General features: G+C 52.6%; 1 protein-coding gene across 1 annotated transcript; it reads right to left on the bottom strand.

Moving 5' to 3' along the window:
* Window positions 1–3731: 3731 nt before the first annotated feature.
* On the bottom strand, window positions 3732–12835 carry LOC149520985 (leukocyte immunoglobulin-like receptor subfamily A member 3). Its single transcript, XM_089774163.1, has 8 exons — window positions 12805–12835; window positions 12597–12635; window positions 11909–12205; window positions 9836–10114; window positions 8003–8290; window positions 5391–5687; window positions 4353–4658; window positions 3732–3832 (listed from the first exon to the last, which is right to left on the bottom strand). The coding sequence occupies exons 1-8, from the start codon at window positions 12833–12835 to the stop codon at window positions 3732–3734; spliced, it is 1638 nt and encodes a 545-aa protein (XP_089630289.1).
* Between the last annotated feature and the right edge of the window lie 3397 nt (window positions 12836–16232).

Here is a 16232-nt window from a genome sequence, read left to right as displayed (position 1 = left end):
GAGAAAGGGGGACGCAAGGGGGAAGGAAGATGGAGAAGAAGAGGTGATGCCTGCAGAAGAGGAGAGATGCAGATGGAGAGAGCGAAAGAGGTGCAGGGGGAGTTACTCACCTCATACAGGGAGACACATTTAGCCCTGTGCTGGTGGGACCAGTCTGAGCTTAAGAGATGCTCCACCAACCCCTGGCTCCCTATTCCCCTCTGATCACAGCCAGAGGAAGTGCCACCTATGGGACACAATCAGGTCCCCGCCCCAACATAAAGGCACCACACCTTGAGCACCACGGCCAGACCTAAAGGCTCCCAGCATGCATTGCAATCACTCTGCAGGGCCCCAGCCAATAGCAGCAAAGGAGGTCAGCAAAGGAGCCCTGGCGATATGGGGTAACCAGGTAACACTTCTTCACACAGCGTGTAGTCAACCTGTGGAACTCCTTGCCAGAGGAGGCGGTGAAGGCTAGGACTATAATAGAGTTTAAAGAGAAGCTGGATAAATTCCTGGAGGTTAGGTCCATAAAAGGCTATTAGCCAGGGGATAAAATGGTGTCCTTGGCCTCTGTTTGTCAGAGGCTGGAGAGGGATGGCAGGAGACAAATCGCTTGATCATTGTCTTTGGTCCACCCTCTCTGGGGCACCTGGTGCTGGCCACTGTTGGCAGACAGGATACTGGGCTAGATGGACCTTTGGTCTGACCCAGTACGGCCGTTCTTATGTTCTTAGCTCCACACTCCATCCACAAACATGCCGGGGACCCGGCCCGTCACTGACAGAGAGGACAGTGCCCCCCATGAGTCCTCCCTGTGATCCCCACAGCACAGGGCCCCACTGGCACATGGGGTCAGCGCTGACTCAGAACAGAGCGGAAGAGACCCAGAGCTCTCAGGCGGACACCGTGTGGGCAGGGGCCAGACGTGACCCAGCCTCCAGCACTGCAGAGCTGCAGAGCCCTGTGGCCATCTTGGGGCCATTGCATCCTCTCTCAGTCCCCCAGAGAGGTGACCGTATCTTTGTTCTTCGACCTTTGCAGAGAGATGGACGAGGTGTCTCTCCTCCCCGGTCCTCTGCCCCACACACCCTCCCCTTTCCTACCACCCCCTGCAATCTAGCTGAGAAATATCCCCCAAGCAACCCCAGAGAGAAAGGGCAGCCACCGAAGGGCCCTGATGTCCGGGGATAGCTGCCAAGACTCCGCTACCAGACTGCTCCCCTAAACACCCCTCTGTGCTCAACATCCCTGACCCTCCCCCTTTAGACTCCGACAGGCCTCAAATTCCTCAACTTCCATCAGCCCCTCTTCCAGTCCTCTCCAAAGCTCAAGCGAGCCCCTTGGTGTCCCGGCAGGGCTGTTATATCTGCCACTGGCTGATTCTTAATATAGCACCCAACGGGGATGCATGTGCTGAAAGCCATTGGACGTATGCCTGACACAAAGGGCACAGCTCAGTGCACGGTGGGATGTTCTGCTCCCGCCTCAGCCAGACAAAGAAACACACCCAGGGACCCCTCTTGTAAACACGGATACACGCCAGTTACATATTCTGCCTCCCCCCTTTTACCTTGTATCTGTTGGTTCCATCCAGTTATGTCCATCCATTTCGCTGTTGTGTGACCTCATCTTTCGGTGTGTCCTTAGCACATCTTTGGGGAGTGTGTTTACCCCATAACCCTGCACTGAGCTGATCTGGCCTGTGTTTGTATGCGTCTTCTGTGCCTAGCAGCTCTTAGCAATGTTTGTGCTTTTGCAAACCTAGCACCGTTCTTACCCTCTTCCTGCTTTGACTTTTTCTCACCTAGGTTGGACTTTAGCTCATGTCTTAAGCCTTATACCAGGACCCATCTTTTAGTGTGTCAGCTTATCCTGTGTGATTAGAGAGACCCCAGCACATTCCCGATAAAATGTGCCCTCTCCTAGGCTACATCTAGACTGCATGGCTTTTTGGGGGTACCAGAGGTATCCCCAAAGTGCAATGCTGCATCTAAAGAATGTGTCCACTTCTTTGAAAAAATTTCAAAAGAATGGATGCACTCTTTTGCCATCCCTGTACATCTCATTCTACGAGGTATTTGGCTGTGTAGAAGTGCCAAATTTCAAAAGACCGTCTTCTGAAAGTAAATCGAAAAAAAGATATGCAATTTGCATACCACAAATTATGTATCTTTTTCCGATGTAATGTGTAGACGTAGCCTTCCACAGTACGAGAAGATGAAGTTTGTTACTCCTTTAAGGGACTACTATGCACACAACTTCCTACCCCAGACGGAGTAGCTGAGACAGTTCAACAGGACTTGGACTAAAAGTTTATTAAGGGCAAAGACAGCGATGTGACAAGAGTACGAGTCATGCAGAGCCCAGCCCAGACATGGTTACATGAAAAAATTACACAAAAAAATGTTGACTAGCATCTAACTTAGCAACATACATGTACTGATCACACGTCCTCTCACTGCGGGCTTTCAGAAGTCTGGTGGAGCAACTTGCTGAGGACTGGAGACCTCTCTAACACACCGACATCTGCTTCCTTAGTCTCTTCAGATTCTCTCTCTGCCCTTTGGCTTCAGTGTAAGACGTACTTTGGGGTGTCTGTCCCCAATTTGTAAGATTTTTCCATCCCTCTCTTAAAAGACGTGTCTAGCTGATATCCAAGAGCTAAAGAGTCTACGGGGAAGATGTTTCTTGTTGTTTTTTCACCTCTTTGGTCTCCCTTTGCCCTCTCTTCCTGTTGAACGACTCTGTTTGCCGCTCCAATGGAAATTAAGAAAACCCCTTTATTCCAAACAGACCTGTTTGTGAACTTCTCTCTGGGCATGGCTGGGAAGTTTGGCACAGGTGTTAGTAGCATCAGTTCAGGAAATCTTATAACTCTGCATTAGATGGAAGCAAATAGGTGTGCCAGATCATGGAATCGTAGAGCTGGAAAAGAGCCCTCAGGAGTCATCAAGTCCAGCTCTCTGCCCAAGGAAGAACCAATCCCAACTCAATCAACCCAGCCAGGGGTTGGTCAGGCTGAGACTTACACACCTCTAGGGATGGAGATTCCACCCCCTTCCTAGGGAACCCATCCCAGTGCTTCCCCACCCGCCTAGGGAAAGGTCGATGGGCATTCTGAGTATCAAAAGTGACTGGGCAGTCAAGTATAACTGAGGGAAGGGTGGTCTGCCTTGAGAAAGGAAAGGGACCGTGGACATCAGAGCAGTGTTTCTTAAACTTTTTAAGACCAAGGAACACCAAACAGTATTTTTTTTAAATGAGGAACGGCTTCGGCCGTTATTTCAAAATTATTTCGAAATAACAGAATTGCTGTGTAGATGCTCACATAGTTATTTCGGAATAACGGCCGTTATTCTGAAATAACTTTGCTCTGTAGACGCACCCTCTGTGGGTACCGGCAGGCCTCTGACTCCGGGGTCAGCTACGAGAGACTGCAGCTTGTTTTTCTCTTTTCTTTTTCAAGCTCGTTTGGGGCAAAAGAACTTGGGGTACCCCTGGGGGCAGATTCAAGTGTTCACCCCTGGTTTTTTAGGGATCAAAAAGCACTTGGTGGTGGCAGAAAATGCCCCAACATCTGTGTATTAGGATTCTGGGGGGAAGTTTTTATAACCAGCGCCTGTAGAGGCAAGAGTTTGAAGCTCACTTGTGGGCCCCACTTTCACTGAAGGTGGGGAACAGCCATGACAACACCTCAGACAGCTCCCCAACATGTCCTCAGTCTGGATGAGATTGTTGCCTGCACTCTACAGCCAGCAGTGGTAGAGGAGGAAGATGAGGCTGTTGATGAGGAAGAAGGATCCACCAATTGCCAGCTTTAGGGTCAATGGGAAAGAGATCCCTGGGGCTGTGGAAAAAGGAGAATCACCCATGAATTCTCAAGTAGCCTAGAAGTCCTCTAAACCAGGAGAGAGAGAGAGAGAGAGAGAGAGAGATTCCACCCTGACACTTCACCCTACAGCTCAGTGTTTCTTAAACTTTTTAAGACCAAGGAACACCAAACAATAATTTTTTATGAGGAAATTAATGGATTTTTTGTTGAGCAGAAAAAAAAACAGGTCGGGGGGAAAAAAGGTCAGGGGAAAGTTATTGTGGAAAAAAGTCACCTACCCCTTTAAGGGCGGCCATTTTGAATTCTGTTGTTCTCCATGGCACACCTCCAACTGCCTTGCAGCACACCAGTGTGCCGCGGAGCACGGTTTAAGAAACACTGCTATAGCTGGACTTTTTATGCCCATTGGATACTCAAAACACATGCATATACATTAGGTTCTACATGGGGTGTTGGTCTCCCCACCAGGAGATCAGTGGTGTGAGGGTGGCTGGTTATAGATAGGAAAGCAGATTGGAAGTCAGGAAAGACTCACCCGATATCTGGACATTCCTGGGGCCCGTCACAGCCTGGCCCTTGGACGACGGGACCCATTTCCTGCTCATGTTCTCCTTGAATGCAGAAGTGAATTTCCCAGGGCTGTTTGCAGACGTGGTACGGGGCTCCGGGGTGCTGATCTCAGACACTGTGTCCGCAGTGCTGAGTTCAGCTCTGCCCTGATAGAAGTGAACTGGCTGCTCACCGGGACGCTCAGGTGCTACGTAGGTGATGAGCCGAGGGAGCTCTTTTCTAAAATGGTGGGAAGGACGGGTTATCCGAACCAACGGCGACAGAGTGGGAGCTGCAAAGAGGAGGTAGGAGACAGCTTAAGTCATTGACTCAGTCCCCTGCCCTCATGGTGGGACCAAGCACCCTCTAGATCAGTATTTTTAAGACCGTGGAACACAAAACAATCTTTTATGCAGAACACTGGGGAAAGCTGTTGAGCAAAAAAGAAAAAATGGTCATGGCCCCTTTAATTGTCATATACGTTGTCCCAACTGAGCTTCCGTCCCCGCCAGGGAAGAAAAAAAATTTAAAACAGGCCGCAGTGCACCTCCGACTGTCTCGCGGCACACTGGTGTGCTGCAGCACACAGTTTAAGAAACACTGGTCTAGATCAGTGGTCCCCAGCACAGTGCCCACGGGCACCATGGTGCCCGACAGGGCATTTATGTGCATCTGCCTAGTCGGGGCCGTGGCATGGGATAGTCGGAGGAGGACGGGCCGCATGCACTGTGGGGCCGAACTCGTGCCGTGACGAAGCGTGGGAAGGCGCCAGCAGAGGGAGAACCTGCTGGGGAGCGCAGTGGGGAAGCCGCGGGAGCAGGTCAGCTGGTCAGAAGTGGTGAAATGGTTGCAGTGGGGGGTGCAGGTGCACTTGGCATGGGGTCGGCCAGCCGGGCGATGCAACGGGATGAAGTCACCCACCGGTGCGGCGCCCGCCACCCAAAAAGTTTGGGGACCACTGCTTTAGATCATCCCTGATAGATGCCTGCAATGTGGGGAGAGAATCCAGGGGTCAGAGCCTCACCTGACACTGGTATGGTGATGGCGTTACTCTCCCCCGACACAACCTCCTGTCCGGCCTCCCACCTCCAGGACTGACAGGTGTAGGTGCCGTCATTCCCCGCCTGCACGGTGAGCTCCATCTGGGCAGTCCCACTGGCTGCTGGCCTCTCTGCCAGGGTCTGGTCCCTTCTGTGCTGGTGGAACCTGAACCCCGCCACCGCCTCGCCATGGGGGGCTGAGCAGGTGAGGGAGACCTTCTCTCCGGGCAGATACGCAGGCAGCTGGGGGTGCAGAGTGAGCGTGGGGGCCAGCAGAGGAGCTGCAAGAGAGAGAAAGAGGTCAGTGCAGGCGGGCAGCCTCCTGAGAAAGAAGAGAGGTGGATATGGGGAGTTTAATCATCCTCTGGGATGGGGTGCACTATACACAAAGCCCTGTACTGGAGACTTCAGTGCCCGTCCCACAAAAGGAGCAGTGGAGAGGTCCTCCAATGACGCTAAAGTGGCTGCAGGAGAAGCAACCAATCTGAGCCCAGGACTGCCATAAAAAAGGAGCTGGCTCCTAAGACCAAGTAGGGACTGAGCCACGGGGGAGGAGCCCTAAGGATGCAGTCCCATACCAGGGCTGGACTACTAAAAGACCGAAGCCCAGAGAGGGCTAGAGGCACATCACTAGAAGAGTACTGAGAGAGGCCGCAGGGGACTGTACACCCCGGAAGGGTCCTTTCTGGTTAACAAGCAGACAGTGTGGGATTTGGCCGGAGCACTGAGTTACTAGGAAAACCATCTGAGAATCACCTTGATGAAGCAAAACCTCATCTTCCTCTCCCAGCTGGGAGCTGAGCACCTCAGGGTGATGGAAGTTCCAGGGGTGAACTTGGGGATAGCCGCAAAGTTGGCCAAAATGTTTCAAGGAGCACTGAAGCTCCTAAAGAAAGACAGTAGGGGGTTATCCCTTCGATGACCCCACACACACACTGCTACAGAGCTGCCCCCACCTGATTGCAGGAGTTGGCTGATACGTCCAAAGGACGACAAAGCGCAAGTTGATTAGCTGTCACACCATGCTTCCCACCATGGTCACAGACGATCTTTTCCCATCCAAATAGATTTCCTCTGGGGAACATCAGCTCTAGAGTCACCCACTTTTCCTGGACTGATGTCTCCCCCCTTTTTTCTTGACAGGAGCAGAAAAACCATCCGTGAACCCAACAGGCCGATGTGAGCTCAGCCTCTTTGGAGGTAGTGAACTTAAAAATCCCTGCAGCACCTTCCAGACCAACAACGGTGCTGCAGGACCATTCGTAAGTTTTTCCAGTTACAGACTAAACTCAGCTGCCCCTGTGAAGCTTTTAAAAATTCCTGGGCATCTCCAGGGAGCGGGACTGGGAGCTGCTGGGTGACATGTCTAGGGACTCCAGATGGGGCCTACCAGGCCAGGTTTGGTCTGACAAAGCTCAAGGAGTTTGCCAGCAAGGCCAAGAGATTGGAACGTCAGAAGGGGGCAAGACGCATTTCAGCAATGCCAAAGATCTACCTTGATAAGGAGAGCATCAAGGTCACTTAGTGCATAGAATCCCAGGGCTGGAAGAGCCCTCAAGAGTCATCAAGTCCAGCCCCCTGCCCAAAACAGAACCAATCCCAGCCAAGGCTTGGTCAAGTCAAACCCCCTAGAGACGGAGATTCCACCTCCTCCCTAGAGAACCCATCCCAGTGCTTCCCCACCCGCCTAGGGAAAGAGTGGGCCCTCCCTTGAAAAAATCAGCTGTCCTGGACAGAAGCTCTGGGATGGTCCAGAGTGATCACACTGCAATGACTGAGCATGTTACCTCAACTACCCCATGTTCACTATTCTGCTCCCACCTTCCTTTGGCACAATGTTTCTTCAACTTTTTAAGACCGAGGAACACCAAACAATAATTGTTTTTAATGAGGAATACCAAAGGTTTTTTGTTGAGCAAAAAAAAAAGTTGAGGGAGGGAAAGGGTTAAGGGAAAGTTATTGGGGGGAAAAAAAAGGTCACCTGCCCCTTTAAGTTCCCTGCAGCACAATGTCCGACTGCCTCCCGGTGGCACCAGTGTGAACACAGGTTAAGAAACACTGCTTTGGGTTTCAGCCAAACATGGAGCTCAAGAGACCACAGCAAAGGCAGGGAATACTCAATCCAACAAGGAATTTGCAAACGGGACCAGATACCAACACCCACCCACCATGACACACAGGATTCATCACCTCTACAAACAGATTTCTCACTCCATCACAGACATACCCGTTTGTGGCCCACAAGCCCTCCAGTCTACACCCCAGACATCTGAGCAGCCGTCACCTGCACCAAGAGGTGTAGATGGAAGCATGAATCACCTGGCTGGTGGATTGAAAGGGGGTGGTAGTTCTGGAATGGATGGAAGAGAGGAAGGGGAGGAAAGGAGAAAAGCAGAATGAGGCCAATCCACTTGTTTGACTGCCTGCAACAATGGCCAGTATCAGAGGGAAGTGAACAAAAGAAGCCAATTTGGAGAGATCCACCAATCATGATCCAACATGGATCTGTGGGAGGCTACTCTGACTTATCCATGGGGCTGGGGACAGCTCACAGCCAGGGCTAGAGTCCCCCAATGTACATGGGCCCACTACTCACCCGTGACCAAGACGGAGATCGGCTGGCTCTCCCGGGATCGGAGCCCCCATCGGGACGGCTGTATCCAGTAGGAGCAGGTGTACGAGCCAGAGTCCCCCAGCCCCGTGAGGTGCAGGGTCTGCGTGTTGCTGCTTCCAGGCAAGACCCTCTGTCCGCCGTCCCTGGAGAACTGGAATCCGACCGTCCGGTGAGCACCAGGGGGGTCCAAACACGTGAGAACAACTGTCTCTCCTGGGAGGTACATGCTATCCATGGGGTGCAGGGAGAGGGTCGGGGCTCCGGGGGGGGCTGGAAAAGACAAGCCACGTTTGTTACTAGGGAAAAGAGGATCGGATCCAGAGGCACTGGAAGGGTTGTGACATCCACGAGAGTCCCCAGCTTCCTGAGATGCCAAAGCTGCTCCCCAGCGGTGGTGTGAGGCACCAGTGGGGGTCTGGGGCAGGTGACTCCGTCACTTGGTCCGGGTGACAAAACAAAAGCCAGTGGGACATGCAAACCCTGCCTAGTGGGGTGATGCAGGGCCAAATGCTGCCACTGCTGGCCTGCCTTCAGCAGCTTGCAAGTCCCAGCCACTGTGCTGAAAAGCCAGTGTGACTGCGGTGGTGCAGCATAGCTGGGCTTGGGCTGGCCTTGCTGCTTTCCTTTGCATACTGAAGTCTGTGTCTGAGTGTCTAGGGGGAGGGTTGTCTAGACAGAAGGGGAAATGTGGTGATAAATAAATACAGGGAGATAGAGGGATAGATGGATGGATGCATGGATAGATGGACAGACAGATGGATGGATGAGCAGGGTGAGCAGTGGATGGTCAGGAAGATGGTAGTAGGGTAGAAGGATTATGGAATAGATGCATGGATGGTTGGGCATGTTTGGGGATGGACGGACAGATGGATGGATGGACGGGTAGGTGGATGGATGGATAGATGAACAGACGGATGGATGAGCAGGGTGAGCAGTGGATGGACAGGAAGATGGTAGTAGGATAGAGGGATTATTGAATAGATGCATGGATGGTTGGGCATGTTTCGGGTTGGACAGACAGGCAGATGGATAGATGCGTGGATAGATGGACAGACGGACGGACGGACGGACGGACGGACGGACGGATGGATGGATGGATGGATGGATGAACACAGTGAGCAGTGGATGGTCAAGAAGATGGTAGTAGGGTAGAAGGATTATTGAATAGATGCATGGATGGATGGGCATGTTTGGGGATGGATGAATATATGGTAATATTTTCCGTTTTCGTGTAGCTGTGTTAGACCCAGGATATTAGGGAGACCAAGTGAGGGAGGTGAGATCCTTCAACAAACCAACTTCTATTGGTGAAGGACAAGCTGTGAAGCTCTTCTTCAGCTCTGGAAACAGGAACCAGAATGGCTGAGATACAAACCAGGTGGAACAGTTCAAGCATACCGGGCTCGCCCATGCTGAAGGACACCATGAAGTGGGCAGTTGAGGCTTCGCAGGTAGTAAGGGGTCTTACAAAGTGTTACAATTGGCTATAAAACCAGTGTGTCTATGCTGCTTTGCAGTGTGCAGCTGGTTAGGAACAGAGTTCTGAAGCGCCTCTTTGACAGTGCTGGACAGGGTCCCTTAAAGGATACATAAAGGTTGTTCATTTGGAGAATGGCGATTTGAACTGAGAACATTGGAGGAGTGTTCAGACTTTCCTAGAAAAGGAGCAACCTTGTTGCTGGAATTTGCAGAGGAAGGCTGAAAAAATGAATTGTCAAATTTTGACATCAGTTCTACTCAGCGTTTCCCAAACAGCCCCTCACTGACCCCAAGAGAAATAGCCCAAGGCCGTGATGGTGAAATGCACTAACTCACCTGGCAAGTGGATGGAGAGGGGAGAACTCAGTCCGGACTCCACCTTCCTCCCGGAGACGTCTATCTGGTAGCTACAGGTGTAGGAGCCAGTGGTGCGGGGGTCGGATGTGTGGAGCTGAAGCCAGGCCCCATGCATGGATTCCAATGGTACCAGGTGCCCATTCTTGAAGATCTGGAAGGTGGTCGGCATGTAGCTTCCATGGAGCGAGCACATGATGGTGACAGAGTCGTTCCAGGGGCCGCCAGCAATGGCAGAGATGGACGGGGCTAGCAGACTATCTGGGAGCAGAAATGAATAAGAACAAGAGGGATGTGCTTGAGTAAAGGCAGAAATAGCAGAGGCGGTGACAGGTCTGGGGAGGGTCTATGGTTAAGGCATTGAGCAGGGTTAGGCTGGGAAGCAGGACACTTTGGTTCTAACCCAGGATCTGGGAGGGAAGCAGGGTCTAGTGGTTAAAGAACAGGTGGCTGAGTGCCAGGACTCCTGGGGTACATCTAGACTACAGGCTTTTGTCGACAGAAGTTTTGTCAACAGATACTGTCGACAAAGCTTCTGTCAACAAAGAGCATCTAGACGACACCCAGTTCTGTCGACAAAGCAAGCCGCTTTGTCGACATGACAGTGTAGATGCAAAGGACAGTGTAGATCCGTGGTCACCAACCAGTCGATCGCGATCTACTGGTAGATCATGGAGGCTCTAAGAGTAGCTCTTGAGCCCTCTCTGAACTGCGCACCTGCGCAGTACATTTACATTAGATTTCCTCATTTAAGGAGCAGCTACTCACCGAGCAACAGCACAGGTGAGTAGCTGCGAGGAATGGTGGGAATTTTTTTTTAAAGTAGCTGTATAAGGATTGGGGATAGCAAGTGATGGAGAGGAGGAGAATAGAGAGGGTGGGGCTTCAAGGAAGGGGCGGGGCAGTAGATCTTGGCTTGGTCTGTCATTTAAAAAGTGATCTTGGATGTAAAAAGGTTGGAGACCACTGGTATAGATGCAATAACGCCTTCTGTCGATAGAACTCTGTCGACAAAAGGCGTTATTCCTCGCAGAATGAGGTTTACCGCCGTTGACAAAATGGCTGAGTTCTGTCGATGTGATGTCGATAGAACTCAGCGGCAGTGTAGACGCAGGTATAGTTTTGTTGACAAAAGTCTAGACACGCCCCTGGGTTCTCCCTCCAGCTCTGGGAAGGCAATGGGGTTTTGCAATGAGGGGCGGGGCTAGGAATCTGGACTCTGGGGAACTATTCCTGCTCCTAGAACACAGCCTGCAGTTCTTAGATCCACAATTCAAGGAGGATGGGGAGGAACTGGAGGTGGCTCATAAAGACAGGAAGCAGATCAGAGGACCAGAAAATGGACCTTGTTCTTGGAGTCTAAGGCCAGATGGAACCACTGTGACCTCTAGCCTCAGTCTCTGTGAAGCCGTTTCAACCTGGAACCAAACCAGCCACTGACGGCTCAGCCAGGCTCAGGCAATCTACAGTGTGCATTAGCACCAGCTCCGGTATGGAAAGTATCTCTAGAGCTGAAGCACGTTCAGATTCCCCAAGGCCAAGGGGTGACTGGATCACCATCTAGAAGCACCCTGTGTGACCACAGAGATTTGATACCAAATCAAATGTAGAAGGCAAAGTTGCACCAGGATGCACTGGCTGGAGACTGCAGCTGGATAAATACAGACTGGGAAGGAGGTGGACATTTTTACCAAGAAGGGCAATCCACCCCTGGAACAATGAGCCCCAGTTTGCGGGGAGTTCATCCCTGGCTGTTTGTGAATCAAGCTGGCTCCCTAGAAGCCCTGCTGTAACTCACAGGGAATGCCATTGGGGGCGTCCAATGGAGCAGTGACAAGGCGATCATGGGGTCCCCTCCTGGTGTGTGTCTCTGGGAAATGGATTTCATTTGTTATGGGGTGAGGTTGCTTTTTGGGGGCAGGTGGAGACAAGTATAGGAGCCCTGGGGTGGAAGAGAGCAGGGTGGTGACCTTCCCTGCAGCTGTGTGCCTGGTGTCTGAGACATAATTGGGATGGGGCAGGGAATCCCCTAGGAGCAGGAGAAAGGGGACTCACCCATCACAGGTACCCGCACAGGCTGGCTGCGTGCGGAGTCAACATTCTGCCCGTCTCTCACGGCCCAGTACTCACAGCTGTACGCCCCGGCCTTCCCCACCGCAGCCGTCAGCACCAGCCAGGGCCCCCCAGCCGGCCCGGCGCTTTCACTGAAGACCCGCTCCCCTCGCTGATTGTAGAACTGGTAGCTGCTCACCGCCAGCCCCTGGGGGGCCGAGCATCTGAGGGTGAGACGTTCTCCTGGGACATACACGGGGAGCTGGGGGTCCATGCTGACTGTGGGGGCTGGCAAGGGTGCTGAGGAAGGGAAGAGAGATGCAGGAGAAGTTACGCTCCCCCAGCTAGGGGCTGCCCCCCCAAATCCTGCCCCTTGGCTAGAGCCAGCAGCACCTCTTGGTTCTCTGTTCCTGCCCCACAAGATGCCTGGGGTTTGCACCCCGCACATTCTGGAACCAAGCACAGACTGGCACCAGTGTTACTTGTCCGGTCCCATTCCCCACCCCTCTCACCAGGCAGATCCTCTGCATTGGAGCGGGATCAGAGCCAGTGCTTCCCAGACTCGTTCTCTGACCCAATCCCGCAGATCTCTCAACCAGGGGCCAAACTGGATGGGGTGAACCCCTTTCACAGAGGGGAGCCACCTCCGTGTAGAGCTGGGGCATGTCAGGGGGCTGGGTCGGCTCCTTACCTGCAGGGGACACGAGCCGGGGCAGGATCTGGAGAGAAGCTGAAGGAGAGAAGAGACGGGGAGTGAGTGCTCCGGGGAGGCCGTGGGAGGGACGGGGGCTGGGGACCAGGGAATGGAGTTTAGGGCCATGCAGGGCCAGGTGCTCAAAGTTCGTTTTCAGGAAGGGGGAAGGAGACAGAGGCTGCGGGAGAAGTGCAGGGTCGCTCACCCAGTAGACAGAGGAGGACTCGGAGCTCCATGCCGGGTTGAGCAGGATGCGGCTGCCGGGTGAATCTGCTCCTTCCGCGGGCTCCGTAAACAGCCACCGAGCTCTATGAATATCTGTGGTCGTCTCCTCTGACGTCTGGACTGAGACACTTCCCCAAACTCTGCGTGTTCAAGAGAAGATGGGGACGGACCAGCCGGAGCCTGAGAGGAGCAGAGATTGGTGGCGATGAGGGACTTTCAAGACCCTGGCAAGACCCTTGGGGGCCCTGGCATCCGGGCCGGAGAAACCTGATGGATGGACACAGGAATGAAGGAGTGAGAGAGGAAAGGGGGGACAGTGAAGGAAAGAGGAGGGTGAAGAGCCAGGCTGCCCCACAAATAGAGATGAAGGGGACAGAGAAAACCCCAGACAAGGGGGTAAGCGGGTGGGTGACGGCGCTGGAGAAAGGGGGACACAGGGGGGAAGGAAGATGGAGAAGAAGAGTTGGTGCCTGCAGAAGAGGAGAGATGCAGATGGAGCGAGCAAAAGAGAAAGGCAGAGCAAGAGGTCCCTGACCGAGAGGAGGGAGGCCAACCAGTGATACATCGAGCAAGACCCGATCACAGGAGGAGGGCAGAGGCCGAGGAGGAGCAGACCGAAGGTGAACGAAAGCCAAATATGCAAACCTAACATGCATGAGGTAGAGACACAGAAGAGGTGCAGAGAGAGTTACTCACCTCATTCAGGGAGACACACGCTAGGGGGACCAATCTGAGCCAGAAAGATGCTCCTCCAGTCTTTGGCTCCCTTCTCCCCTCTGGTCACCGCCAGAGGAAGTGCTGCCTAAAGGACACAGTCACCTCCCCGCCCCAACATGGAGGCGCCACATGCTGACGTCTGACCACAGCCTGACCAAAGAGCTCCCAGCATGCCTTGCAATCACTCTGCAGGGCCCCAGCCAATAGCAGCAAAGGAGCCCTGGAGATATGGGGTAACCAGGTAACAGCTCCTCACTCCATCCACGACCATGGCTGGGGACCCGGCACATCACTGACAGAGAGGACAGTGCCCCCAATGGAGCCCCGCCTGTGATCCCCACAGCACAGGGCCCCACTGGGACATGGGGGTCAGCACTGACTCAGAACAATGACACCTGGAGATCTCCCCTCAGCCTCATGGGAAGGAGCCCTGGTCTCGTTCAGGGTCCCACCACGGCCCTTAAATCTGCAGGATCACCCTAAGAACTCCGGGGTGATGCTTTCACCCAGCCCCTGAGAATTGATTCCCCATGCCTCTCGATAGGCAAATCCCAGTTGCAAACCTTGTAACTCCTTAGCACCATCCCCTGAAGTCTGCATCCGGGCTGTTCCCACTCCACGCCCTCGCCTGCCTTTTGGGGTATTTGTAGCCCATGTCTCCTTCCTCCGTTACTCCCTTACCTCTCGACTTACTGCCTCATCTCCATCAGTCCCTCCCTGAGCAGCCTCCCATATGGGGTGTCCAAAAGGCTGATGGTATCTTAGGGTTTATTATGAAAAGGAAAAGAAAAGGAGACAGGAAGATCGCACTGTATAAATCCATGGCATGCCCACACCTTGAATGTTGCATCCAGTCCTGGTCGCTCCCATCTCAAGAAAGCACCAGGGAAGGTTCAGAAAAGTGCAAGAAAGATAATTAAGGGCGTAGTACAGCATCCATATGTGGACAGATTAGGGCTGTGCTGCTTAGATAAGAGAAGATGATTGAAAAGGTTCCTGAAATCAGGAATGGTGGAGAGAAGGGGAACAGGGAAGTGTTATGGACCAATTCCCAGATCCCAAAACCAGGCGTGACCCAATGGAATTACGAGGCCGCAGGTTTAAGTCATAATTTATATTAAAATGGGCAGGAGGGTCAAGACAAGAGCGACCTCTATTGAGCCTCCTAGCCACTCTCTGCAGGAAAGCGCCCCCAAGTGCTGAATAGGGGGAGGGATAGCTCAGTGGTTTGAGCATTGGCTTGCTAAACCTAGGGTTGTGACTTCAATCCTTAAGGAGGCGATTTGGGGAAAATATCTGGCAAGGATGGTACCTGGTCCTGCTGGCAAGGCAAGGGACTGGACTTGATGACTTTTCAAGGTCCCTTCTAGCTCTAGGAGATAGGCAATCTGCATTCATATTTTAAGACGGACACGGGGCCAGGATTGGGCATGAAAGGAGAGCGCCCCCTTGTGACAGACTGCGCCGGGTCTGGGCACTGCTGAAGGCGTTGACTCAGGGCGAGTTGCTCAGCTTCAGGGCTCCTTACAGCTCCTGACTGGAGACCATTCCCAAATAGGCCACAAACCAGTCACACCGAGCGCTTCAGCTCCCAATCCAGCCAGCAGGAAGCCTCCCGCGCAAAACCCCTCTGACACCCCAACTCTCCCTGTGCCACAATCAGCTCCGGGCCTGCACACAGGTGAGGGGTTATAGAACCCGATTTCACCTACCCCGAACGCGTCCTCCTGGTCCCAAAGAACCAGCCACAAATCCCCGGTCAATTTACACTCTGGATCCAACACACAAGATCACGCTGGGCCAGTCCTTTAGAATCTAAAATCTAAAGGTTTATTACTAAAAGAAAGAAAAGCCTGAGAGTCAGGTTGTTAAGGAGGATACGTTACATACACCAATCACCAAATTCTTGACGCAAGCTCTTAGCAGAAATGTTACAAACTGCTGGCTTAAAAGTCTCTGGTGTACACCCTACGTCAGGATGGGTCGACGGTTCTTTCTGGCTCGCTGTCCTTGCAAAGCTGCATCTGGAATCAGTAGCAGAATTGAAGGCAAGATGGAGTCCGCTTCATGGCCTTATATCTCTCTCCTGGCCAGAGCAGGTCACACGGTCGAGTGACCTATCTCTGTTTCACATGCTGGCAGCCATTATGTCCTGGCTAGTTTGCAGGTATCCAGATGCATTCCTCAGGTGTGTATTGGACACCTTGGGTACATCTAGACTACAGGCTTGTGTCAACAGAGGCTTTGTCGACAGATACTGTCAACAGAGAGCATCTAGACTACATCCAGTTCTGTCGACAAAGAGTGTAGACGCAAAGGACAATATAGATGCAATAGCGCCTTCTGTCAATAGAACTCTGTCGACGAATGGCGTCATTCCTCGTAGAATGAGGTTTTACCACCGTCAACAAAACTGCTGAGTTCTGTCAATGTTATGTCGACAGAACTCGGTGGTAGTGTAGACGCAGGTATAGTTTTGTTGACAAAGTCCACTTTTGTCGACAAAACCCTGTCGTCTAGACACACCCCTTGAGAGCCATTGTCCCTGAAGCCTCGTTAATTAGCATAGTCAAACTGAATAATTGTTCTTTGCAACAGGCTGTCCAAGCCGGTATCAGCACTAAGTCCACATTCATAACTCCACGTACAGACATCATGCAAGTACATGAATAGCATATATCGAATCAGTAA

This window comes from Pelodiscus sinensis, chromosome 30, assembly GCF_052426305.1.
Source record: "Pelodiscus sinensis isolate ZL-2025 chromosome 30, ASM5242630v1, whole genome shotgun sequence".
NCBI classification, from domain to species: domain Eukaryota; kingdom Metazoa; phylum Chordata; order Testudines; family Trionychidae; genus Pelodiscus; species Pelodiscus sinensis.
Note: the sequence above shows the minus strand (reverse complement) of the source record. Positions and strands in the feature narration are given on the sequence as shown.